At 37.7% G+C, this 27,064-nt stretch overlaps 1 protein-coding gene across 3 annotated transcripts in view; it reads right to left on the bottom strand.

The window, feature by feature from the left end:
* LOC102688387 (acyl-CoA-binding domain-containing protein 6) overlaps nucleotides 1–27,064 on the bottom strand; it is a 69,620-nt gene that overhangs the window by 8,172 nt on the left and 34,384 nt on the right. For all 3 annotated transcript variants that reach the window (XM_069194298.1, XM_069194297.1, XM_069194299.1), the window contains 2 exons: nucleotides 26,028–26,133; nucleotides 19,223–19,312 (listed from right to left, as the gene is read on the bottom strand). In XM_069194298.1, coding sequence (XP_069050399.1) covers nucleotides 19,223–19,312; nucleotides 26,028–26,133 — 196 coding nt within the window. The remainder of the gene's footprint in view (nucleotides 1–19,222; nucleotides 19,313–26,027; nucleotides 26,134–27,064) is intronic.

Raw genomic sequence — 27,064 nt, 5'->3', positions numbered from 1 at the left:
GGAGTACCTCTCTTCTCCGTGCAGAACTTGCATCTACTCTGGTAGAATTATGGTGCGAGTTCTGTATCCTTTGACAAGCTTCTGTAACCCATTTGCTTCAGTCAGCCCAGGAGATGCCATGTACTCTTACTTTTCTAAATACCACAGAAACCACTTAGGCTTGTGAAGGACTAAGATAAATGTATAAATGTAATTAAACATTCATGGATATTTTGGTTTTTTTTTTTCTATCCTTTTATAACCCATAAAGTTTACAATGCAAATGTAGAAGTGGTCAACTAGTATGTTTACAATTTTGAACAATTTCTGATACTCTACACAATAAGGATTTATGAGTTGCAAGGCTAAATTAAATTCAGCATATGTGTCCAGTAGTAGTCTAATGTCTTTCAAGGCCAAAACATATGCATAAGAAATCCATTTCCTCCTCAGAAGCCCTGCTTTAAGTAGTCACTCCGGTGGCCCAGAGCGGAGGTACTGAATAAGTATTAGTACGGCAGCTATTTTACTAGACTCATTAAAGAGCTCTAACGTGAAAACCCCGCTCGGAAGCCACAGGGCCGAGGGGGGTCAGCGCCCCTTGTTTTGCAGAGCGTAAGCTAATGCCTCATGAGCAGCTTTATGGAATCAGGGAAATTGGATTGTCCCCCCATTTGGTTTTGGAAAAAAAAAAGCTGCAGCATTTTTATTCATCCCATTATGGAAAAACAAGAGAACCCTTTTTAAAATGTCACCAAAGTTTCCCTTGCACTGCAAAAAACGATATCTGGAAGGCCCTGAGCTGTACTGACATGGCTATGTAGGTAAAGGCTGTGGATTAGAGGAACAGTAAGAAGGGCTTGTTCAAAGCTAGAGTGAAGAACAGCAAAGACTATAGTGTATATAGAACCCAGTCGTAGTAATATGAGCTGCTGAAATACCACCAAGCACCACACAGAACAGGTGCCAAGACTTTTACATCTGGCAACAGGTCTTGTCCATCAAGCAGAGCCAGTTGCAGACGTCCACGATGAAGGACATTGTACAGTATATGACGCACAGCAAAATAATGACAGTGCTGCTCATTATAATATGGCTGTTTTCTGTGCATACAGTTGTTTTACAAATTGTGCACACGTCCTTTTCTCACTGAAATTCATCTGTTCTCATATTTTACCAGGACATGACACTGTTTGAACAGTAGGTACCAGTACCTTAAAACATAATACATTTTAAACCGAGAGCCTTTCAGTCCATCCTTCATCTTTCATTTACAAAAAGAACGCTGATCCCAGAATGATGCACCAATGTTTCTTTGAGAATGCAGAAGATTCATCTTCAACTAAATGGCTTGATTTGTTCTAGATACCCACAGCTTTTTGGAGGGCAGTCAGTCCATGGGACCTATACAATATTTGAAAATGTGGAAATCAAAAGCATATTTTTCATTTATTATTTTTCTTCACATCCAAAGTTTCTAAATATAGCCAGAAACCATAATCCAAGAATCATTTTCATACACAACATTCCTAAGAGATGATACTATAGGCTTGCTTTAATTTTCTCAGAAAATTAGGAAGCAGAGCACGCATTTCTCAGAACAGCAACAACTATAGTACCACTACAAAACTTGTTACTATCACAATAAGTATGTTATTGATGAATATGCTAAGTGCTCTAGGCAGCCTACTTATAAAGATACTGCTATCTCAGGGTTTCTTATTATAAGTTTAAGGGACGGAACGAGGTTTTTACAACAAACGCACAAATAGAAGGATACAGTATTATCTTAATATCTCACTGGAGCAGAAAAAAAACAGTTTCTTGTATTTACACATTTAACTCACCATATAATCTCATGGTATGGCAGGAAATGCAATAGTAGTTTCATCTTTTCAAACCATAAGCTTTAATTATGACTCTACTGTTTACTCCTGCTACAATTCTGTACACATTTTTGTCAAATCAGCTCCAGGCAGAGACTGACCTAGTATTTAAAGCTGCTATTGAATCAAGTGGTAATAAACGAATGTCTCTAATCAATTGCTTCAGTTTAGAGAGCAAATACTGCAATGCCAAAATGCCTGTATCCCATTTATTGAACAGTTGTGACAAGCTAATTTGTACAAAAGTTCTGTCTTCTTATTCAGTTTTAATTAAGTATTGCACATTTAATGCACATGCACAGATGGGTCTGTATGTGGTTTCTTTATTTTGTGTGGCAAAAGTATCTAATCACTCATATGAAGAATTAAATTAAATGTTTACAACAAAAATTGATTTATGTAATTGCTTAGTTATGAGCTACAGTAAATAAGGAATAAAAGTGATTAATATCCTATATTATCAGCTGTAGTCCTGATTTAGGGCCAGTCTCAAAACAATCCTCTTAAAGAAGTTGGAATGAAGACAGCATGAAGAAGAAACTGGTGAAAGAGGTAAATATTGTCCTACAGTTTCTTACAAATCCTAGTATACTGATGTATACTTTGTCAGCTGTGCAGGGAATAACTTTGGCGCGAGATGACTTTGTCAAAGACGGGTCTTATTGGCCGTTTCATTACAGCAGGGCGTACTAATCACAAAGTATCCAGAGAAAGTGGGATTCATGTTATTTGTTTTAACTGTTTAATATAAGTTAGTGATTACTGTTGTGTCTTTAAGTTGATGGATGTCAATTACATTGATTTAAAGCCAATGCCTTAAGTACTTTGATTATATAAGGGAAGGGTACTTTTTTAATCATATATACTAAATACTGTAGTACATTATGTGGCAGTATAGGAATGGACTTGGATCCACGCGAATTTGGTTATTCATGACAGTTCTCTGCAACGAATCATTGCAAAAGTCAAGACCCCACTGTAAAACCAAGTGCATGTCAGATGCTTGTACAATTTGGCAGCAACAAGCGTGAAGGTGTCTATTCTCCAGTTGACATCAAAATCACCGTATATGTGTCCCAGTCCCACACAATAAACATGCCCCTGTGTGTTTTCAATTTTTCGATCAGGCCATGAGGTTTGCATATGACAGCAACTGTCCTTTCAGGATTTATAATAAAGAGGTCAAAATAAGATGTATGTATTTCAGAGTTAAGGCCCTTTTAAAGGATCATCTCCAAACTGAAATGTTCTATTTTAATATGAACACTTCTGCTGCATAATGTCCAAAATTCATAATGTACTGTATCATGCACAATTACAGGTTCTGCTGTTCTTAGCACTGCACTGCATGCATCTAAGGAAAGGCTTCTCCTAAGAAGAAAAGATTTTATTTAATTAGTCTGTAATGATCAAAACAGTTTAGACTTTTGTTTAAATCTAAGCATCTTTCCAGACCTCTGATCTGTTTAAGAAAGACGCTCCCTAGGCACAAAATGATAGCTAAAAGCACAGGACTCTCAAAATTGATCTACAAGTCAAAAGGCTTTCTTCTTCAGAGGCACGCAGCCTATAATCATCCATGTGACCAGAGAATGGGGTAAAGTAATTAGCCACAAGATGACCAAAGAATCAGATATGCACTGAGAACATGAACTCAAAAAAACAGAACCTGGTCAATTTCACATAAAGTTAAAGGGGCATGCTTTGTGTGTGTAAGTACTGGAATGCGTGAGGAGGCATTTTTGAAGATTCAGGTAAAGAAATACAGAGGCCATATGGAATTATGCAGTATGAATAAAGCAAATGGCCTCCAATGGTACACAAGCAGCCAAACGGTTTTTGTTCTTACAAGCTAGTACAATCCCGTAAAGTCTTGTACAGTTATGCTAAAGACAAATGTCCATCCAAAAACACAGTTATCTTACATTAACATCTACCCCACACGACCACTTTAAAATATACTAGGCATTTATTCTTTAAAAACATTATTCATTCCCCAGATGGTTCCCCTCTCGTGTCCCCCATTTTCAGTTTAAAAATCAGGGAAGCAAAGATCAATTCATGCACCTGTAACCAGACTTTCTTAAGTTTTTAATATGACAAGCATTCTGCAAAAAGAGAAAAAAAACTCCAGGAAGCACAGCAGTTGTACATCCAATTCTGCTCTATTCAGATGCTAATGTAATTTTGATGAGCATGCACTGTTAATCATAAGCAGGAATAAAAACGAAGGTCCCCTTTACAGAGTCTAACTGATCTAAAGGGCGTTATATGCTTGGCTTATCAATACTTTAAAATTCAACTCAGATGTCCTTTGTCATAATTTTTCAAGATTGTGAGGATTATGTGAGATGAAGATCAGACCCGCAAAAAGTAAGATCCTGGTTATAAATGATTGATGAAGGCTTCTGTCTCTACTGGATGTCTGACAAGAGTGACACGTCTGAGATTTTTTTTTCTAGCTTTTTAAAGCTGTCCTGCCTGTAACCATTTTGCCAAAAACACTAAAAAACAAAGTGAACACAGAATAAATATGAGTTAATTTGGAACTGAAGTGCTCCTGTCTTGAGTGGATGGGTCTAGAATAAAGTACCTTTCTCAATGAGATATAAGTCTGTCTTGAGGATATAACCTCAGAAGCCTCTGGCAATTAACGAAGACCCCTATAATCACATTCCATTAAAAAGAATACATAGACCATGATTTGATGCAACAGAATCGCAAACAGAAGACACAAACACCAGAATAGCTCATATTGAGATGGTGACGCGTCAATTAGAAACTACTTTGTTTAAAGCCTACAGCTCTTCAAGCTCTTCAGGTCTTCAAGCTTTAAATTCTTTGTTACTCACTCCAATTCACCATTAAGTAAAGTTGACAAGCAGACAACATTAAAATAAGCTTTAATGTTAATAATAAAATGTAGCTTTGTAGAAATAAGACTAGGAGGTGAAATCAACTGACAGGATGACCCACATATTAGCAGCTCCTGTGGCATACAAGGAGTATTGCCCACAAGAGAAAGTCCCAGAGAGGAGCAAAATCACTCAGTACAAGGTTTAATTACATGGATTATGGTCTCAGGAAAGACTTAAGGATCAATCTTTCCTCTCTATGCAAAAAAACGGCAAAGGTGAGATTATACCAAGGTATTCAAAATTCTAAAAAGAAGATATTTAAAATCAAATTCAGAAAGCAGAAGGTGAGGACATATCCTATGAGGACAGTTTTGCACCAACTGTAGAAATCACTTTTTTTTTTTTACAGAGAACAACCAAAGTACAGAATTGATTTCCAAGCCAACTTTGGGCAGATATAATGGCATATTTCAAAGCTAAGCCTGACTGTATACTAAAATCACTTATGGCAAAATAATTAGGTCTACTGATCTGAAAGTCCTGTTTGCATCATCTGGTTATGATATCACATGACAACACTGTCTCTGAAGATGTGTCAAGGAGAAGTGACACCCCTCATCTGCCATAACATAATGAAGACTTGAGCATAAACAGTAAATGTAGATAGTTTTACAACACCACTTCATTACAGCAACAGCAACTCAGCATTTATCTTAAATCAAATGAGGAGTTTCATGGAAGATCAGCTCAAGGACTATCCCACCAGACCCAGTATGTGGTAACAAAGGTAAAGCAAACTCTCATAAATATGACAACGCATACCTTGATCAGGGGATGAAAAGATATAGGACTGTGAATAGACAAATGATTAGAATGAACCTGTCAGAAAGAGAAGCCAGGAATAAACACACATCTTTTAGTGGACAATGATGACTAATATCTTCTTTCAGAGATTAATGACGAATGAAGCAGTGCTGATGCTTCGGGACGCTTGACTGGAGGGCCGTGGATTTAAATCTGAGGTAAGATGCTATTGTTGTAGCTCCAGCAAAGGTTGCTCCAGTAAATGTCATGCTGTGAGAAGGGACCCTATCCTCGTCTCTATTATAAATGAGAATCCATTCTTGATCCACTTATCTGGTTAAGAAATAAAGCATTTTGAGAATGTAGTGTAACATACAGTACAGGGTACCTGCAAAACGTAAAACCTTTTGCACTTCAAACACTAGAGTGTAGTCAGGATCAAAAGAAGGTGATATGAAGAGGTAGGCCTGTGTTTTTTCTGCCTTTTGGCGATCCCATTGCTTATTTTTCTATTACGACACTTGCCAAGGTACGATTTGAGGGAGTGTGTGTGTGTGGGAAGGGGGGCACGGAGGGCTGGTGTTAAAAGGATTAGGAAGCGGGGTGAGTCTAATCGAATCCCAGCCACCTTCCTGCGCTCTCAGTGTTAACCTTGCCAATCAGCGTGTGAGAGGGAGCGTGTCTGGGCGCATTAGCTCTGGCACGTCCTTGAGGTGCCCGCACGCCCCACTCCCTGCTCCCCAGCACCAAGGAGTGTTTAATCCCATTACAGGGGCTTCTCCTGACTCCACCCCCGGCATCTCCCCCTGTAACCAGCTACAGTACCAACTCTACACATCAGGAGGAGACAAGAACACGCTCACGGAAAGAGTGACAAAAAAACACCCCAGTAAAGCAGAAAGCAGAACTATCAAGGATGATTTCACCCGTTATCGAGGACTGATCATTACTGCTGGACTGATCATTACTGCAATGCAGTTTTTTTACGGCTACTTTGCAGTGGATCCCAGAAATACTTTTTAAAATTCCGTGCTCTGGCTTGTTGTGAGTTGAGGTTTGCAAACTTCTGCCTTCTATAGCTCAGAAGCTATACTCTCTGTAAAATCGGTTTACAAAGATGCAAAACAAATGGCAAGTGATTCTGAATTGCTATGGAAATCTCTTTCGTGTTAGGCTTTTCTTATAAGGCCAAAACAGTTACTTCCTCGATTTTATACACATGCAAATGAAGACATATCGAAAACATTTTGGTAGCTCATGTTACTGGGTTGGTTCAACATAAAGAAAATGAATTACAAGGGTGATGAACATTAGGTTACAGTGTATTAAACTGTATAAAACGTTTTTTTTTAAATGAATCCAAATACATCAATGAAAGAAATCTATTTAAAATGATTTTTAGGCCTGTTCTTCTTATTCACACAGCTCAGATTTCCAAACACAGGAAACGCCAAAAGACATACATTTAAATGATCTTTAATAATAGATGTATATTTTGCTCTATTGCAGATTTAGGGCTGATTACCCCAATCCCACTACCACACTCTTGAGCACCTCATGTGATCAAATAAGGTCTCTCAGCTCCAAACACTTGCAATTGCTTGGTGGATCATGACTCCTCATCCCTTACACTGGTTCTACTGTCATAGCATGGAGAATTCAGTCTACATAATTTGCTTTTGTGGCTTCTCTGGGCGTGTGTTAAAAGATGTGATTGGGCTAAGAAGATACTGTTCCTGTGGTCAATTCAGGAGTATAAAAACTTGTTTTTACAGGGTATATAATGAAAATACTATAAATATTAAAATACATATTGTAAAAGGGAGGAAAAATGTACTACACTACACACTGACACTTTTTTTCATATTGCTAAGTTCGATTTTCTCTATCACACCAGTGCTGGCTATTAAAATAATTACCTTAATTTTGCAGTGTGAGAAGCAGATCGTAGAAAATGGAGAGATCCGTATAATCTTGTATAGACAACCAAAGTACAATATGATTATGTCAGATTACACTGCCTCTTTCAAAATATTCACCCACTTCCACAGCAAACAAGGTAAATGTGCGATTCAAATGAGCACTCATGTTTTGATGAAAAATATCCACATTAAAAGAACATTTGCATCATATGTATATCAACAAAATGGGGCATCACTGGTAGGGGGTGAATACTTTTGCAGGGCAATGTCTAATGTAGACTATGTTTGTTCTGCCAATTGATCCCTCCCAAGCTGATAAACTACTAAATAAAAACCAGCAGCCTGTTAGCAAAGGATCTGGTGTTTGTTTGACAATAAAAATAAAAAAGACTACACGTCCAAATAGCGTGACAAATGGAAATGTTAATAAAGCCTTCCCCTGTCAGTAAATGAGCACGATTCCAAAGCATTTACTGGAAAATTAAAGCTTCATGAATCCAGCACTAAGTTTCTTTTAATATTCTACACGTGATTGATTAACCAGGCGGATTGATTTTTACAAGCCAGCAGTGGTCCTGTTCGTTTCACAACCAATAGGCAGCGGCACAGATCTGCTCCCTGTACATCAAGCCCTGTCTTTATCAAAGCTTACAGTCTGAGCTGAGTGGCTGCTCCTCCAGCCTACACCATTCCTGGCATCTTTTCCAATGCAGGTCCCGCTGGGGAACCTGTTAGACCGACCCTTCCACCCAGCCTCGGTCTCCTGCGCTGCTCCCTGAAAATATCTTCGAGGCTTCTTTCTCTTTATGCGTCCCAGGGGACGCCTTAGAATCCATTAAGTAATTTCGCAGAGGGCGAAAGTAGCAGAAAATTAACATCAGCAAGCTTAGAGTCTTAAAGATCATGGATTTTAGAGAGACACTGATAAAAAAATAAATAAATAGGCAACATAAAATGAAATAAAACCGAATCAATGAACAGACCTGCACGAGCAGCAGAGGTATAGCCTCATAATTCTGGATATAAATTTTCAGAGCTCATGACTTTAAATGGTCACTTTTTTCTCCTCTCACAGCTCCTGTAAATTACTGGAGATAAATTACCTTTAATTGTTTTTAATGATTTGTCAAGACAGTAAAAATAAGGTTGAGTGCTGATTAACAGTGCTCCGTGAAGAAACACAAAGAGATCAGACCACAGATAGGGGGTGACTGTAGTTGAACTGAGTGTTTTTTTCTAAAACCTTCAAAAACACAGAAGGGAATGGCTAAACCTACAATAAGTGCTAGACAGGTGTCTTTTGCAAATGCTTAATGCTAGTAAATAATTTTATTGAAAAAGCTAGAGTCAATATCCCTATTCCATCAAAAACTGATTTGTAGGACACTTTTAGGAATGTTTCCTTGCTATTATTTTTAGTGCCTTGTGCTCATTTCACTTGCTGCTATATGGAGCCTGTACCACTACTCGTTATCAAAGGAAAACAACGCGAGTAATTAAATGGATAGGAGTGTCAACCTTCACACTCTTTGTAGTTTGTCACGAAAAATGGCATGCACACACCAGCGTAGTAAAAACTACTTCACGGTATGTAGATTTTCTCCATTTGTTATCAAATAATAGCATCTTCCCTGCATTTTGCATGGTTGTCCCCTGAAGTACTTCTATGGGGGTGATATTTGTATGCCTCATCCCTCTCTGTACGAGTCCACCCTTGTAAACTGGCCATTACAGATCTAAATATCAGCATCTTGGAATCCCATTCCTTGATGCGCTGCGTCCGCTGCGAAAACACAAAGAGCTGCTTAATCCGTGTTTTATCAGCCTCTTACAACTCACTTCCAGCCGGAGCATAAATAATGGCAATGCAGATTTCCTATCCGGCCATAATTAAAACTGAATGTAAATAAGCACGCCGATGCTGTAATGGGGGTAAGCAATTAACTCCAGCTGCAGCAGAAGAAACGTTTAGCTCTTCCTTTAAGGGGTAATGGAGGAATTAGACATTGGAAGACATAGAGTAATTAATTATAGGCTGACAATAGAACTATTAAAACAGGAAGAAAGGTGAGGCTCCTTTAATATCTATATTAATGACTGCAATGAAAAACAGGTTTCTGACCTTATGATACCAGGGTGCCACACAGCTTAGATTTATTCCCATTCAATCGGGAACGCTGCCATTATTATGCAGCAGGCAGCCAGACTTGCTTTTCTTTTCTACTGGGAAGCACAAGCAGTCGAGTTATGACGAATTTTGCTAGATATTTATTATGACTGAGCCATTTGTTATGGCTTGTTGCGCAGAGAAGAAAGTGTAAGAATATTTCTGCCACAGAATTTCAATCAGGTTTTTTTTCCCCGTATCTGTTGTTTAATACAAGGCCGGAAATGTCTTGTAGGCTGGCTCCTTGCTTGTGGGGGGGGGGGGGGGGGGGGGGTGTTACTGAAACCCCCCAGTTTCACGTTAACAGTTCTACAGTAAGTCAAGATGACAGATCCCAAAAAAGTGGCAGCCTTGTTTCTGCTACAACAAGCTACCATCTGGGTCTATTATTGAATAAGGGTGAGTCTCTATACTACACAAAAACATTAATAATCTAGATATAGATTGTTCAAATCCTGTTCTCAAATGTTAATTGGGAACAAAAAAAGAGAAGGATTTTTGCCCCCCAGCTGCAGACATGATATGATATCTAGTATCATGTAATGGAGAAAATTACACCTCAGTGTGGTCTGAATACTTTATGATTATATTTATCTTGTGCACCTCTTGGATACATTTGAATGTTTTGGGCAATAGAAAAGCAAAATACGTTGAAAAAAAGAGATAATGCAATAAATAATCTCTCAGCTATATACTGTTTAAACACTGCAAAAAGATTTAATTTTCTCCAGAAATAGTAAAAGAACAAATACTCAAAGGAAAGAAAAGAAGATCACCAAATTCAAATTAATATTTGGAAAAAATCTGCCCTCTTCCTCATGAAAAGAAAAAACACAATCCAAATATTTGTAGACCTTCAGAAATAAACAAAAAATATCTGAGCCTTCACATATTATTAATATGAGCTTTCCTGGCATTGACTTCACATTTGTGGTGTAACTAAGCTGAAAAATAAACACCCATTTAAATTTTGAGACATATTTATTGAAATAGCAATATATAGATATGAAATTGCTAACACATTATGTTCAATGCATAGTATCATAAGACTCCTGTCTAATCTGGTGTTTGTTAGGTGCGTTTTTAATCACATAATTGATTTCAAATTTCTATCTGCAGTACATTTTTAAATATTCAAAAGTCTCAAAGGCATTGACAACACATGAAACCCCTTAAGAATCAACAGTGAGACACAAACCTGAGAACAAAGGAGGAAACTACACGGAGGTGCATTTAAAACTGAGAACAGGAGGTACTTCTTCACTCAGAGGGCAGAGGGAGCACAGAACAAGCTACCAAGCCATGTTAAGGCAAGCACCTAACTTCTTTCAAGAAATGGCTGGATGAGATCCTTAGACTCATAACTAAGCTACTACCTACCAGATGGGCTAGATGTATGAATGGCCACCTCTTGTTTGTAACCTTTATGATATTCTTAATTAACTTCAGTCCTAGACCAAAAGCTGGGTTTCAAAACATAATTTAAGTATATGGATTTAATGAATCTATGGGAGTATCTGACACAGTGTTGCTATGATTCGCCTGGATATCACTATGGCAAAGGTAATAACTTATTTATGCCTTTAAAACTGTAATTAATGAAGTGGAATTCAGACAGATATATATATATATTATCAACTATTTATTAAAGCAAAGTGAAGGCTCACAGGGCAGAATTCTATATAAAACTAGTAAAAACAGGGATTTCTGAAATATTCAGAATACAGTTCAAAATGATCTATAGTGATAACTTTAAGCTGGTCTCTGCAGTGGCATCATTCCTAGTACAATGGATGTTGTACGCCACACTTGGGTTTTGTATTTTTTTGTATGAAATTAAAGGTAGTCTTGAGAAGCCAGAAAGGAACAAAAGCAAATATGAATGGGATAAAGAACTCAGAATATTGTTTTATCAATTAGTAAAAATCATGAAAAAAGAAATTTGATCACTCTTCAAATCTACACTTCACATCAAAGTAGTATTAAAGACAATGCCAATACGACACACAGAGAAATGGGCACGTTTTTGTCTCGGCATTTGGAAAGTACCTAGTAGTTAAACTTGCATCATCTAAGACTGAACATTCATAATGTCAAGGTCATGACACAACCATTTTGGTCTTCTTTGGTGGTGGAAGAGAACCAGTTCCATGAGTATATCACTGCCTTGAGGTATATAACTATACGCCTTTTTGTACACTTTCTGCTTAACTGTTCAGCTCCTATAGCTGTTCATCAACTAATGTTACCAGTCAATGAGTGACAAACCACAGTCATATGCAGAGGACTGGGAGTGGGTAACTGCTTGGATTAGGTGCCTCAAATCCCCACTCATAAATTATTTAGAAAGTGTTATACACTAACAAAACATTAATAAGGTTTTAATTCTTTAAAGGGCTTATTATGTGGAGAAGTGATCCCTAGTAATTCATTGCATGTTTATTAACGAAAGGCCTGATGGTCACATATAAGTACTTTAATAATGAATGCCTCGGTGCTAATAGCCAATAGTCGTGCATTTTTAAAGTGAAAGTGTAGCCCCTAAACTAAAGTGTTCAAACTGGAACTGGCTTAGCTTACTGCTCGTCAAAGGTAACCTGCTGTGCTCTTTGGCAGAAAAATCCACATGTTCTAAAACAAACCTTCACACGGATGCTCTCCAGCACGTTTACCCGCTCGGACCCAAATCCGGGTCTCCTCAATCCCTCAATCTCATCTGCCGCATAATCCGTCTCAATGAACTGCCTGCAGCCCTGGCCAGATATTTATTACTATTGATCTACCTGGCCCAAGCCAAAGACTTTTGTTCTCCCGGCTCGGGACTTTGACCTCAATTAAGTTATGAATTTCAATCCGATAGACTGCAAGCGCTTACCCGCGGCCACTCGCCGCGACTGGATTAATTAGAATTAGCGGCGCTGGGAGTCACCCCCAGAGCGGCTCATGGATCATGTTGTTTTAATAATAAATAAAGAGCCGGCGGCTGGGGACAAGGAGAGGTTCTGGGAAGATTATTCATCCTCGACCAGAATTTACAACCTGCCAATATCAATTGCAGCTGCCGGACATCTCTTCTTTTAGCCACCCATCAGTGCTAGGGTGTCTCTCTTGTTGTCTCTTCCTCCCTGCTTTCTCTCTTGCTGGTGTAAGCATGAAGCAGCAAGAGGAAACGGGCTGATCGCAGTCCTCCCCAGCAAGCTTGCTATATCAAAATATCAAAAAAGTTTAAGGTGCATTTCTTCTGGACGAATCTGCAGTTTGGATATCACTCCACTTGCAGTCTGATAAATGGCTATAGATGTGCCTAACATTAAAACTGAGCACAGGTTTTTAAAACCAGCTCCTCAAAGACTTTAAATGGGCTAAATTGTTTTATATGTTGTAGTGATGCTCTATAGTGAATTGAGCATTTATGTTTGCAGTCTGTATATGACACAGTGAAAGAGGTGGACAATTAGCAGTGGAATGCAACTCCACATTATTAACAGAACTCCTCATATTTTCCAGATTGTATATAGGTCTAAAAATCTAATAACAAGAAGGTATATATCACCATTTCTTTAAAGCCACATCCAAAACGCACTCAGGACTTTACCTGTTTAAAGTAGTGTAAGACAACCTGCAGCCTTTGTGAGGCCTAACGTCACAGTTCCACAGTTGTAAATCAAGTACAGTACGTAATTTGGGATTTTTCAATCTGCAAACCCCATATGACAGGCAAGAGGACACAGAAAAATAAACATCTTGTGTGCAAAAGCACATAGGAAAGGAGTAACAGAACCACAGGCTGACATCGGCCTTTGACTGCAGGTCATAGAGTTTTCACAGTACCAGTCTGAGACTTTTGGTGCCAGCAGCCATGTCACCCTGCAACTTATAATTGGCAACCCACTGAAGCCAAGCAGGTGTGAGCCTGGTCAGTACCTGAATGGGAGACCTCCTGGAAAAAACTAAGGTTGCTGCTGGAAGAGGTGTTAGTGAGGCCAGCAGGGGGTGCTCACCCTGTGGTCCATGTGGGTCCTAATGCCCCAGTATAGTAATGGGGACACTATACTGTAAACAAGCGCCGTCTTTCGGATGAAACGTAAAACCAAGGTCCTGACTCTCTGTGGTCATTAAAAATCCCAGGGTGTTTCTCGAAAAGAGTAGGGGTGTAACCCTGGCGTCCTGGCCAAATTTCCCATTCCTCCTAGTAATCCCCCTCTATGAATTGGATACATTACTTTGTTCTCCCCCCCCAATCTGACGGCAGGCGGAGCTACACGCTGGTTGGAGTATTCTCGGTCGCATTTAATGGCAACGTCAGCTCAAAGATTTGGTTCAAACCACCAAATGGAGACGGGCGTGCCGACAAGCGGACCCTGCTAATGCGGGATTAACGCTAGGATGAGAGAGAGAGTCTGAGGCTTTTGGTAGAGGGTTAAAACTAATTTCTAACATAATAATGGTATTAATGTCAGTGTAGAAAATAATGCTTTGAAGGTAGAAGGTAAAGTCCTGTTCTGTAAGGGAAGATAAACCCTTTCACAGAAAAGCTGGTGAACTTTAGTTTACCAGAAAAAGAGACTCACTGAATGTTACCAAAAACATTACTACATCTCCCACACTTAATACTGAAAACTAGCTATACTGAGCTGCTAGCATTAGCTTTTTTACCCACATACTAACCACCATAATAAGCTATTTGTCAGTGTAAGGCAGATTAGAGACATCAGTACACTCAGCGGGCATGAGAAAATGAGGCTGTCATCTGTTGCAGCATCATACTGTTTGCTTAATGACAACCAATCTCCACCTCTAACCTAGGTGATTGTAGCCAAAAGTCAGTGTTGAAACACGGACTTGAAAGTAGTGATTAATTACATTTGTAACTACGTATAGAACATAAGATAAAGTGCAGTAAGAAAGTAAGATAAGACAAAGAATCGCTTCACCTATAATTTTTCTGTGCTCTTACAAAAGCAGTAAGCGTTCAGAGGTCTAAGTCCTGCAGTGTCCATGAAGCAATAACATACCTTACCCTTGCCCCTGTCCATTGTTTCTTTTTGTTTTAAACCATGTATTGTCCACTGAGAAAATGTTGAAAGCGTGACTAGATATGCAAATACACGCAAAGGCTGTAAGCTGGGTGGTAAATAATCAGTGAATTGAATCTGAAAAATCTCTACTACAATCATTTTTTGCAATCAAGAAATTAAAAATAAATCACTTCCACCTTTACTCAACACCATGTGGCTGGGTCAGTGCAGATTATTTCAATATCCAATACCCACAATGTATAATGACCTTGGTGTATTCACACAAGGGCACAAGGTATTGTCTGCTCATGAGTAAGCCCAGTTGACTCCATGGTATTGTCTCATGGAGCTTTGTGCTGTTGTTCAGTGAGACATTCAATGTTTAAGTCATGCTTCTGGAAGTCCTTTTATTTACTATATTTAAAGCTTTTGGTTTTGGAACTGTGCTTAATGTTACTGTTTTGATACCATTACGCTCACATCTGTATTACTACATTATTATTATTATTTCGATTCTGGCACTACTCTCTAAACTATATGTGTATTTATACATACACAATCTATGTATGTATGCAGGATTTCAGAGTTTTGATGGGCATTCTAATCTTCTATATCAAACAATTATTCATTTTTAATCCAACAGTACAAAGAGAATAAATATATATTATATTATATATCTTCAGCTTATATTGTAAAAACAATAGGATAGTCCTGATGGAATACAACTAACCACTTGATCATATAAGAGCACAAAATAAAATATTTTGAATGCATTTGGAAACACAACCCTGATTTAGAATTTAGACAAGGTAATGCTAATTAAAATTACAAGTTTTGGTCCACAACATCAAATCGTTGTTTGTAAATGAGGTTTCGGATAAAATCAGAACTCATGTGTGTTATCATTCACATGGTACATTCAAGTAATCCAATGTAATAGATTTTATATCAGGCAACAATATCATGTGAACAACCATGGAAACATTGTGGCACAAACTGTAAAAAGGCATTAAGGATATCCTTCATTCACTATGTAAAATACCTACTCATTTACAAAAGATGAAATCATGCAGGATCAGTGATGGTTTGGCAGAATAGACGCTAGATGGGACACCTTTCCATCGCAGGACACATAGACACCAACGTGGACACACTCAGAGCGGGGCCACTTTTCCCAGAAGTCAATTAACCTACCAGCACATCTTTGGACTCTGGGAGGAAACAGGAGCACCCATAGGAAACCCAAGCAGATACGAGACAATACAAACAACACACAGATAGCACCCGCGGAAATGAACCCAAGGCCCCAGCACTGTGAGGCACCCACACTAACCACTGTACCACCATGCCTCCCAAGTATTCAACATCCTCAAAGTCAACCCAGAGGCTTTCTGAAGCGAACAGGGAAAAATGAAACAGAGGGCACAAGTGGAAACTACTCCTTTATATAAAGGGTTGTGGAAATATATAAATAAGTGAAAAAGTCAGTGTTCTGTTGCAAATCCCTTGCTTGTGATAAGTGCATCAAGCCTCTGTCCCACTGACATCACCAGAATCTTTGTTTCTTCACTTGAGATGCTTTGCCAGACTTAACTGCAGCCTCTTTAAGTTGTTGCTTGCTGGTTGGAATTTTTGCCTTCAGTCTTTTGAACAAATGAAATGCATGCTCAATCGGATCCAAATCTATTGACTGACTTGGCCAGTTTAAAATGTTCCACTTTTTCTGTCTGGTGAACTCCTGTGTTAAGCGTGCAGTATGTTTCGGGTCAGTATCAAGCTGCATAATGAACTGCCGCCCAATACGTCTGGTGCCATTTTTTCTTATATTTGCAGACAAGATCTGTTTGTTTATCTCTGAAGCCATCCTTCTGCTGGCATCTTCAGTTACATCATCAATAAAGACCACTGAGCCTGTTCCAGAAGCCATGCTGCCCCCTCCACCATGCTTCACTGAGGAAGTGGTATGCTTATGGTCATTGGCTGTACCTGTTTTCTTCCACAATTTAGCCTTACCATCACTTTGATCATCTGTCTATAAAACCTTGTTCCAGAACTCCTGTGGCTCATCTCCAATCAATCTCTTCTGTTCTTGCTGGCAATGAGGGGCTTACACCTTGCAGTACACCCTCTGAATTTTTCTGGATTAAATATTCTGCAGATTGTGGTACTAGAGATTTGTAACCCCACACTATTTTTTTCTGTCATTTGTCTTTATTGGCTACCCGGTTCTAAGCCTATTCTTGACTCTTCCAGTTGTTTCCTTTTTGTTAGGATTTTTTTGTCAGATTGTTGATTTTGCCAAGATTCCTGGCCTGATTTTCTGTCATAGTGAGTTCTTTGGTCTTCATATTGGTTCTTGCTGACTAATTCAAGTGAAAGACTTCAGAAGCAGTTTCAAAAGACCTCTTCCTTCCTTAAACCTTCACAGCTCCTATATGTGAGCGAAATGTACGCAACGTGTAACACTTGGGCAATAAGAAACACTTGTAAACCCATTTGTCCCAATACTTATGTTCATTTTAATTGTGAGGGGTTGAATAAAAAAAGTGCTGCTGTTGTGTAACAGTACAACATTTATACATAAAAATACACATAGGTAAAAATTGATTTTCTCTGCTTTTGTCTCATACTCATCTTGTGATTTGAAATCCAAATCTCCTGAGTATACAGCTATTATGAATGAATTTGAACTCTTGTCCCAGTACTTTGGGACAGCACTGTATATAGTCTATATCACATCATAATAGCTAATAATTCTAACTTGGCTTGAAAGTGTTTCATAACCATAATTTAACTTAGGATATTTCTTACTTTTTACTTAGTATATGTAATCAATTGTATATAATGAACTGTAAAAGACACTGAGAAATTCCTTTATCTGCCTAATGAAGAAAATAATTAGACTAATTGTTTCATTGACTGCTTAGATTGGATAAAGAACAGAAAGCCTCCCCAAAAATTGATTTTTTTTACTCCTGGTTAATACTGTGCAAGCTGTTGAATACACAACATCCCCAGACAGCATGACATAAAATATTCCATAAAATCACCAGCCATTTATAATGAATGACCAATCATCCTCGATCACAACCTATTTAAAGAGTGCTTAAGGTGTAAGAACTATTCCTCCAATAATCCTATTCCAACAAGTTTTTAAAAATGACTTGGCTAAGGTTTGAACCCTGAAAGGTGAGTTAACAACAATTTGAGACTTGTTATTTTAAAATATAATGTAGTTGACTCCTGTACTCTGCATGGTCAGTTATGGATGACCAACCTATAAAAGAGAGCCAGTTACATAATCACCTTGAGGAGAAGGATGCATATTAAACTACACCATGCTCTCTTTATTTCTCCACTATAAAGGAGAGGGTTAAATGGATCAGGACTATTTTGTTTTTTAATCAGAGCAGAATCTCAGTGACATTTCATACATAAAAAAACTGGAATATCATTATATTAAACAGTAGTGGGGATTACAATATTAATATTGCTTCCTTTATGAGAGACGGTAATAATACTCCGACTAGAAATCCTGCAAAAGGAAGAGGTTAAAACTGAATGGAAAGTGATTTATAAATGTTGTGATTATGTAGATTGTATAACACAAGCAATTCAGCCTGATTACTTAAAACTGATCCATCTTACCTTTGAGCAGTAACCTGCACTCAACTCATTAATTTCTCAATGTATTGCTCAGCTTAAAACAAAGCCAGAGCACACTCTCAAATGGATGTGAGAATTAAATTCAGCTAAGGTTAAAAATCTACCTACTTAAATTTTTTTAAAGAATTTTAAAAAATCCTAAAACTGCATACATTCTTTTTTAAATGTATTATTCAGAAACAAGGAGAGAGAAGCTCTCAGTAAAGCTTGGATACAGACAAGTACACAAAGTGAGATGGTCCTGACTTACAGTACACCTCTCCAATACAATTGAACATTTTTCAAAAACACTGGTGATTTACATCACTTATAACGTCAACAACTTCACAAAGTTATCATGAAAATTAGTTTTTTTGTAGCAGGTGCATTGACATAATTCAACAGACATGACATAGTAGTATTCCACAATTACTGTTCATTAAGGAGGTCTGCACAAAAATATGATTCATCACTAAAGAAGAGTTGAGTCCACTACTGGAAAAATTCCAACATACTTGTGACATGAATGTGCTATATCGATAAATGGGGTATATGGACTCTCACTTGATATTGACCATATTTGACATTCAACAGGTTGAATCACCTCATCATCTGTGAGCGCTCAACCCTTTCATCTACTGAGGTGATTTAGTGCTTAAACAACAAAGTCACTCCAGTGTATCACAGTCAGTCATGAATGATCAAGTAATCAAACTGATGAAAAAAACAATCTTGAGTATACATACTCAGTATACATATATTTGTGGTTATTCAAAATCCTTTAAATAAAAAAATAGCCTGTTTTAATAAAAAACAAATTTCATACCCAAACACAGCATCTGTAACTAGAAATGTCTCACAGCCCACTGAAATCAAACAGAAGGCACCCTTCATGTTCACCTGATGTTTAAACTTGAGCAAGTCTGAAGTGTCTGAGACTCACCTGGCTGTTGATGTCAGCATTGTTCTGCAGAAGCACAGATACCAGCTCCTTGTGGCCACGGTCACATGCCCAGTGCAACAGTGCTCGCCCCTGAAAGAGAAAAACACTTGCAAAAGGGTTGTTTTTTTTCTTATGGAGCACCCTATGGTGTCAATAAACACACTACTGTAGTTACCACTTCTGTCATTGAGCTGTGCATATTACAAACAAACTGAGGGCACTCCAACTCCATTATACACACAACAGACAAACTGCTGGGAAACCCAGAAACAGCCAGCCTCTGCAAACCACAGGAACAGCTTCAACAGGATGAGGAAAAGTATGTGCAGTGAAATCGCACCTAACTATTCTAGCAGGACCATGTTCAGGTGAGACTATGATGGGAGCAACTGTGTGTAGGACGGGGAGTGCAACATGACATCAGAATGCCACTTTAATTTTACTTTTACTTCATAACATTCTTTAATTTCAACTTTAGCAGCTTCCAGCCCCAGGGAAAATCCTCTTTTTCAAAACCTAAATTCCCAGAAAGAATTAAATTTTCGGACCCTAGCAAGTCAGGCAAGCCTCTATGTTTATGTCGTTGCATGAAGGGGACATATTCAACTAATAAAACAACCACATCATAAATCTTCTGGAGATTTTTTACACACCATTTCCTTTCATAACATGCAACTATCCAGAAAAGAGCACTATGAGAGAAAGAAATATGAGAAAATCGTGAAGCATGGCGCTTTATGTAATGATGTATAAACTGGGGTGGACAAAACGTTCCACCTATCTTTCACTGTTGGCAAATACTGGTTGAAACAGATGCTCACTATAACTCGGGAAATTAAAAATACAACCCAAAAAGCCCTGTAAAACAGGAAAGACAATACCATTAAGAATATGTATTGTTTCAGCTGTCCAGTCCATTTAAAGACGGGAAATCAGTACACAATTGGCGTAAGACTAAAAATACATAGAATACCCTGAGAGGCACAAGGAAGATTACTGCAGGTGAACAAAAAACACAAGACACCCCTTTCCAAATGGTTCTGAATGCTTGCAACAAAACACTTGTGTTTAAAAGCTGCTGCTGATAATTATTTTTTTGTATATCCGAAGCAATATAACGTGTACATATTTAAGCCACCACATAGATTCAGACAGATCTGTACAACAGGACGTGAAATAAGCAATAGAAAAGCAGGAGAGTAAAAGTCACATGTAATGACGCGTTAACCCACTGTTCAGCTTGCATGAAGGTCTGTAACTCCGAAGCATTCCCAATAAGCAGTATAAAATACATAAATATGCAGATGCAGTCAGAAAGATGAATAGACAGGGCAACAGATTCATTTATTCAACTTTGTTAGTCGTAGCATCGCAAAGTTAACTTCACAATAGATTTCTGCTTAAGCAAAATAAATTATGCACATTAATTTATAACTCAGAGCCTTAGGATCCTGACTATTTAATGATGTGATGACAGGATGAGCTGTCCTCTGTCGCAAGGGGCCAAAGCGCCCCGAAACAAATTGCAGAGGCCTTAATCCCACTATGATCGATGGGGCACTGCTAACAAAAGGAGGTGCACCATCCCCCGACTTAAACACAGAGATCTGAAATAAGCCTAGATGTCATTCTTCAATGCAACCAATTAAATAAAACCAACTCTTGAGTCATTTTCTATTGCCTAATCATATTGATCAAGTGGCTTGAAGTCTAAATTGATGTGTATTAGAGGCCAATGGCATGGGTTTAGCAGAGCTCTGGGGTCTGTTTGAATACTTGTTGCCACAGACTCTTGTCTTCTCCATCTTCTCTCTGGTTTTCCAGTTCTTGGGTAATTTAGAACTGACGATAATAATAACAATAATAATAACAATAATAATACATTATATTTAGATGATAGTTCTATCCAATTAGAAACATTGAACTATGAATCAGGAACTACTGCACCACAGTCAGTTCAAACAGGGCCTTAGTTTATTATCTACTGCAAAGGGCACAAAATAGACATATTAATGTATCTGGTCAAGGTAACACAAAGTGTTTGAAGAAGAAGGGGACAGCACATCCTTTCCTTCATATTGCTCCAAAAAATATTACCCACTTTCTTTAGAGCATACTGTCAAAATATGAACAGTTACAAAAAAGGGGCAGGTTTCTTGGGCCATCTCATTGGACTAGAAGGGTCGTCAAGGTTTTTCTTGCGTTCTCACAGCACAGTTTGGCAGACTGTTCCACGTACACACAACGGATCCGTTAAAGCTGTGCCACCTCAGTCTTGAGTCTGCTGTCACTTCTATTCATGTTTTCTGCACCCTGCCTGTGTTGAGATTGGAGCGCCATGTTAATTCGATTAAGACAAACTTATCAGCAACAGAAATCTGTTTAATAAAACCATTATTTGAATACATTCCAGTTAGCAATGACATTCAAAAAAGGTTTATAACACTTAATGCTTAAATGTATTACTAACATTTAATAATAATAATATACTAATATTTGAATGTATTTTTCTTACTTATTATATATTCCTACTACATTTTTTCTTATTTTGACTGCTTTTTATTTCTTGTAAATCCCCTGGACTGTTACTCGAAGTCTGGAAGTAACTGACTGTTTTATGCATTTAAATTAGTTCAGCAGTGTAAGGTTGTCCTGCCTATTTCTATTTATTTTATTTCTATCATGTGTTCCTATTAAATTGTTTGAGCGGTCATCACCAACTGTGTACGTGTCAGTTAATATAATAAACATGAGCATACAGTTTATAAACAGGAGAATAATATCTTGTAGGCAACCATTCACCAAATGTTATTACCTTATTATATTTTTCAACAGTCTATTGTCTAAGTCATCCAAAACCACCCTTAACTATTTTACTTTCCTTTTATTGTGTGACAGCCCAAGCAAATTTGACTGTTTGTTTTGGTAGATATACAATGATAAGCAACTCAGCACAATAAACACCAACAGCCTGCATCTTTGCTCACAGTAACACACAGGGAATCAGTAGCAGTCCCAAGGGTTTGAACAAGGATCCTGTACAAGAAGACTTGCCCTTATTGAAAACAGTGTACTATATATAAAATCTGAATTGGAAAAACATGAATGAATTGACATGGGATGTAAAGAGCATCACCTAAGAGGTAATTCATGGTTAAGATGAAGATATCTATAAAAAAAAAAAACTAATGTACATATGATCAACCTAAACTAAACCTAAAATTGCTTCTAGGCAGAAAGCAGTAGCATCTCTTATTCTAAGAAAGCCTGATCCCTGGAAATGTGTCCAACTTATCCTGACCTAGTACAAGCCTGGCTGAAATGGGATGGCCTCAACTCTAACAGCTCTTCTTGGTGAAAGTGTTGCAAGGGATTAGCTGTTTAAAGGACCTGTGACAGCCTGTTGGTCTTGTTGTGTGACAAAGAACAAAAAGAGGCCTTTGGTAAAAATGAGAAGCATCCTTATAAATCCAGGTACTTAAAAAAAAAACTGTCAAGGAAATTGCCTTTAATTGAAAGAAGCACTTTGTAAAAAATAACTTGCATTTTTACAAATTAGGTATAATCCTCCATTGTTAATTGTTAAAGTGAAGGTAAGAGTTGCTCTTTCCTAAGACTGAGTCACCATTTCTGGCATGTGAACACCTGTGCACTACATCACAAGCAGTCATTGAGAGAGCACTCGTGTGAAGATGGCAAATCACTTTTAAGCACTAAAGAGTGGGTATTCAAGTTAACAATAATATTCATGATATTAACCAAAAAAGTGGAAATTAGAAAGGGACAGTGTAAAGACAAATGGAAAAAAGAGGAATAAGAAGAAAAAGGATCAGCAGGAAAAGATGAAAGAAGGGTCATGCGACAATCATGGCAATTTATAATCTTGAAAATACCCACTGTAGCTGATCACATCCAAATGTCTGACTCTGAGAACGGAAATTAATTTCTGATGGAGCTGTAACTATGAGATTTTCAGTTTATTAATCTACTGCAATAATGACAGAAAAGGTTGCTAGGTCTTTCAAATAAGCCATGTTCCCTGAAAGCAGATCACCTTGGAAAAACATCACTGTACAGAAAAGTAAAGCCAGGAGAGCACTAAAAGCCTTTGGCTCTCTCTTAACATCAGACAGGAAGAATGGAAAAACGGACAAGCAAAAAGAATCTCAGTCAACAAAAAGCCTGGGGCATGTTTGTGCACAACAGTAAAATAAAAAATGCTAAGCATTTATTAAAAATGAGAGGCAATTGGCTGACAATCTTCATTCAATTATTACAATTGGAAGATTAATTGCATCAATTAAACTGCTAAATAACTGATGTGAGTTTCATGGACAATTTTTGCAACACGAGATAATACTCAAGTACCCAGTTTCTTCACGTGACACCAGTACACAGGGCATGCAAAACATCATCAACTAAGGAAATCTGTAGGACACTTATTCAAGGATTTTTTTTAACTCAACCCTGCTTGTTTTGTGACAATCGGGAGAACTGCAAGGAAAATGCTCAAAAGATCTTTTTGCTTTGGCACCTAGAGAATGTCTCAGAGTGGGCTTTGTCCTACCTGATTAGCCCACAGAGCTCTGTCAGAGAAGTCTGTCTTTCACATGTAAACAGACTATGAGAGGCATTGAGACTAAAGAGACTGCTTCTAAAGTACATTTAGATGTTTGTGTTAGCTTTACTGCCTCTAGATAGTAACAGGGAAGCAATAAAAATACATTTTAAATTAAATTATATATTTAATTATACAGAAATACTGTGACTCCCAATGTATGTAATTCACCCACTAATGATGGTAGTCCCGCTCCCAAATGTGGCAATGAAGAACCACTTTCAGAAAAATCGGCTATATATTACATTTTCACTAATACGAAGTCTAATATACCATCAGTTCCACCTTTATTGTCTAACAGTATTTGTTGCAAGTCCCTCAGTTTGTATTTAAATTAAACATGTCCTGTATACAAACATTTCTCTCTAGCCCCTCATAATTTCAGACCTCAGCAGCTGGGATCAATTTTAATAGCCCTATTCCTTTTTGATGGAAGTTCATTACTGCCCTCTACTGGATCCATTTATTAAATGCTGTGTCTTGATCGAACTGCCTCACGCCCTTTGCAAAATGGCCATCTATCCCTACTGCTGTTAGAATACTGGGTACACGTTATTAATTATCACAGCATAGCACAAGAAAAGCACTCAGCTTAGGCTGACAAAGTGTTACTGAAGATGCCTGAGAAACATTTTTTAAATAATCCATTTTCATTTTGATTCAGTGAATTTGTGCATTTTTGCTTAAAGCCTTAGCAAAGTATTTTCCCTTCCTGCTTAAACAACAAAATAAGTCATACGCAGTTCAATAAAAGTAAAATAATCTTAGATAAAATGGACAGAACTACTGTATGTGTATAGTATTTTAACTACATTGCAAAAACTGAAATATTTGGTCAAACTGTTTCCAAACTCCAGGTTAGTACCCAATGTGTTCCCATTACACTTCTATTACAACAGATAAATGTGTTGCTGGCATCTGCAGTGTTAAACAACTCTCAGTTTTTAATGCATTCAGCTATGAGAGCTTTCACAATGGTGGTTTCATCCATACCCACCCATTATATGCTTCACTTGATGTCTAGCCAGGTGATTCATTGCAGTATCCATTACTTTCTTTTAACCCGTTTAACAATCTGGGTCTTGAGTTACATTCTGAAGTGATCATTTTGCCCCCTGGTATTTCAGTACTTTGCTACATTTAAGCTTCTTTCAGTCTCACAATGAATTAATTACAGGCCCACATGTTGCTAATGCACCTGATTACCATGTTTGGCAGCGAAGGAAAATTGTTTTTCAGTAAAATCAACTCTGCCTTTTCATTATTACTACTAATTTATTTAACTGTTTTCCTTTAAATCTACAGACTGAAATACCTTTCAAGAGCAGATACAACACCAGTGTCTCACCTGGGATTTGAACCCACAATTCCTCATTTCTGAGTGCCCTAAAATGACTCAGCTCTTTGTAACCGTTGGTCTCTGTTTCAGAAACACTCAAATTTAACTCATCTTTAGGACGGAAAAGAAATTTATGAGATTTGTCAGTGTACTGTTCATTCTCAGTACTTATAAGAGGTTTACACCTAGCTGGGTCTGGAAGGCAATTATATTTGTTGAAACATTATATTTTTCTACTGCTATAATGATCTTTTCTTTTAGAAAAGATTTCATTACACTACATGCCTGAGTTTGCATGAACAGTACATACCAAGTAGTTTTACTTTTGACTGTAAACGTAAATATTTGAATAGAACAAGCACTGCCTGTGGAAACATGTGTTAGTCATTTTGGCCTCCAAATGAAATATTATTTTATTATTTTGGGTTTTTTTTCAGAGGCACTACAGCACATACATAATCTATTACTTATACAAACGGGAAAAAATAAAAACAATTAACATCAGAAAGCATAAGACAGTAACACTGTGCCGTAAACATACTACAGCATGCATCAGCGCTCTCAAGAGGGATAATGAGTTCATTGCAGTGGCAAATCCAACACATTTAGCTTGACGGTGCAGTCGAAGAGTTACTGAGCTCAAGCCGATTTGCTGAAGGAGCAGATCTTCCCTTCAGTGAGGAGGATCCATATTATTCAGCTGAAGTTAATGCCTTTCTTTGAATTGGACTAGCGTGTTCATTGACACAGCTCATGTTAAGAGTTTTCATGCCTCAATAAACTGCTGACAGCATCCAATTCAACAGCACACCTGCAGGGAGTAATCTCCTTGCCTTTCTTCAACATACCTCCTCATCTTTAAGATTAACATCCACCTTCTTGGAACTGATGGCTTTCGTGACGTGCTCGATGTTATTTTCTCGGCAATAATCAAATATGTTCTTGTCTTCCTCCCTAAAAAAATACAAATCAAATAAATCAATATGACAAGCAAACAGAAGAGGCACTAATCTCAGGAAGGACAAGAGCCAGAGAAGGCAGATTTAAGTCAGACTTAAATGAACTGTACACAAAAGATTAATTAGAAAGGAAATTTGAAACGATGATATATGTTGAGAGAGATCTCAATTTCCAGTGTTTACTAGCTGCCTTTAAAGATATATTACGCAGAACAAAATTATATTTTTTCTCCATCAGGTGAAAGCATATTTTGAGGCACCTTAAGAGCTGATCTGTCTGTTTTAAGTACTACTTCTCTGAAAACATGTACAAAGGTCTTGGAATAAACCCTGTGTCTTGAACTGATACATGGGAAATATTTTAAAAAGCTTTTAAAAAATGGGAATACTCAGATAAATCTTTACTAACCACACAGAATGTTTTAAGACAAGTATAATCACATATCGTAATATTAGCACAGCCTGCTTTTTTTTCTACCAATGATACATCATAAAGGCTCATTCAAACTAATGAGCAAAACAAATGAATCTGGCGACTGTTAAAGACATCTTAAGAAATCACACCATTTGTCCACACTGCCAGAAAGAAAACTGAAAATGAAATGAAAGGTCCAAAATAAAAAGATTGTTCAAGTTCAAAACACGAATACAATAGTTTATTTATATATAGTAAAAGTAAAACATCAATAGTGTATTAGATGTATTTCTGATTAAACTGCATACAATGGTAGCGCTAAATGTACTGCAAGAGGCTGTCACATATCCCAACTGCTGTACCCCTCTACATGGAATGCACGGAGAATGTACACAGCCCACATTGCTGGGTCTACTGAAAACCGGCTTATAAAGCTTTACTGTAATAATTTCTCTGAACTACAATAATGTTTTCTCCTAAATGTAATATAAAGACACAATTTTGACTGCAT

The sequence above is a fragment of the Lepisosteus oculatus genome, chromosome 9 (assembly GCF_040954835.1).
Source record: "Lepisosteus oculatus isolate fLepOcu1 chromosome 9, fLepOcu1.hap2, whole genome shotgun sequence".
NCBI classification, from domain to species: domain Eukaryota; kingdom Metazoa; phylum Chordata; class Actinopteri; order Semionotiformes; family Lepisosteidae; genus Lepisosteus; species Lepisosteus oculatus.
The sequence above is the reverse complement of the archived record's forward strand: the minus strand, read 5'-3'. Positions and strand labels throughout refer to the sequence as shown.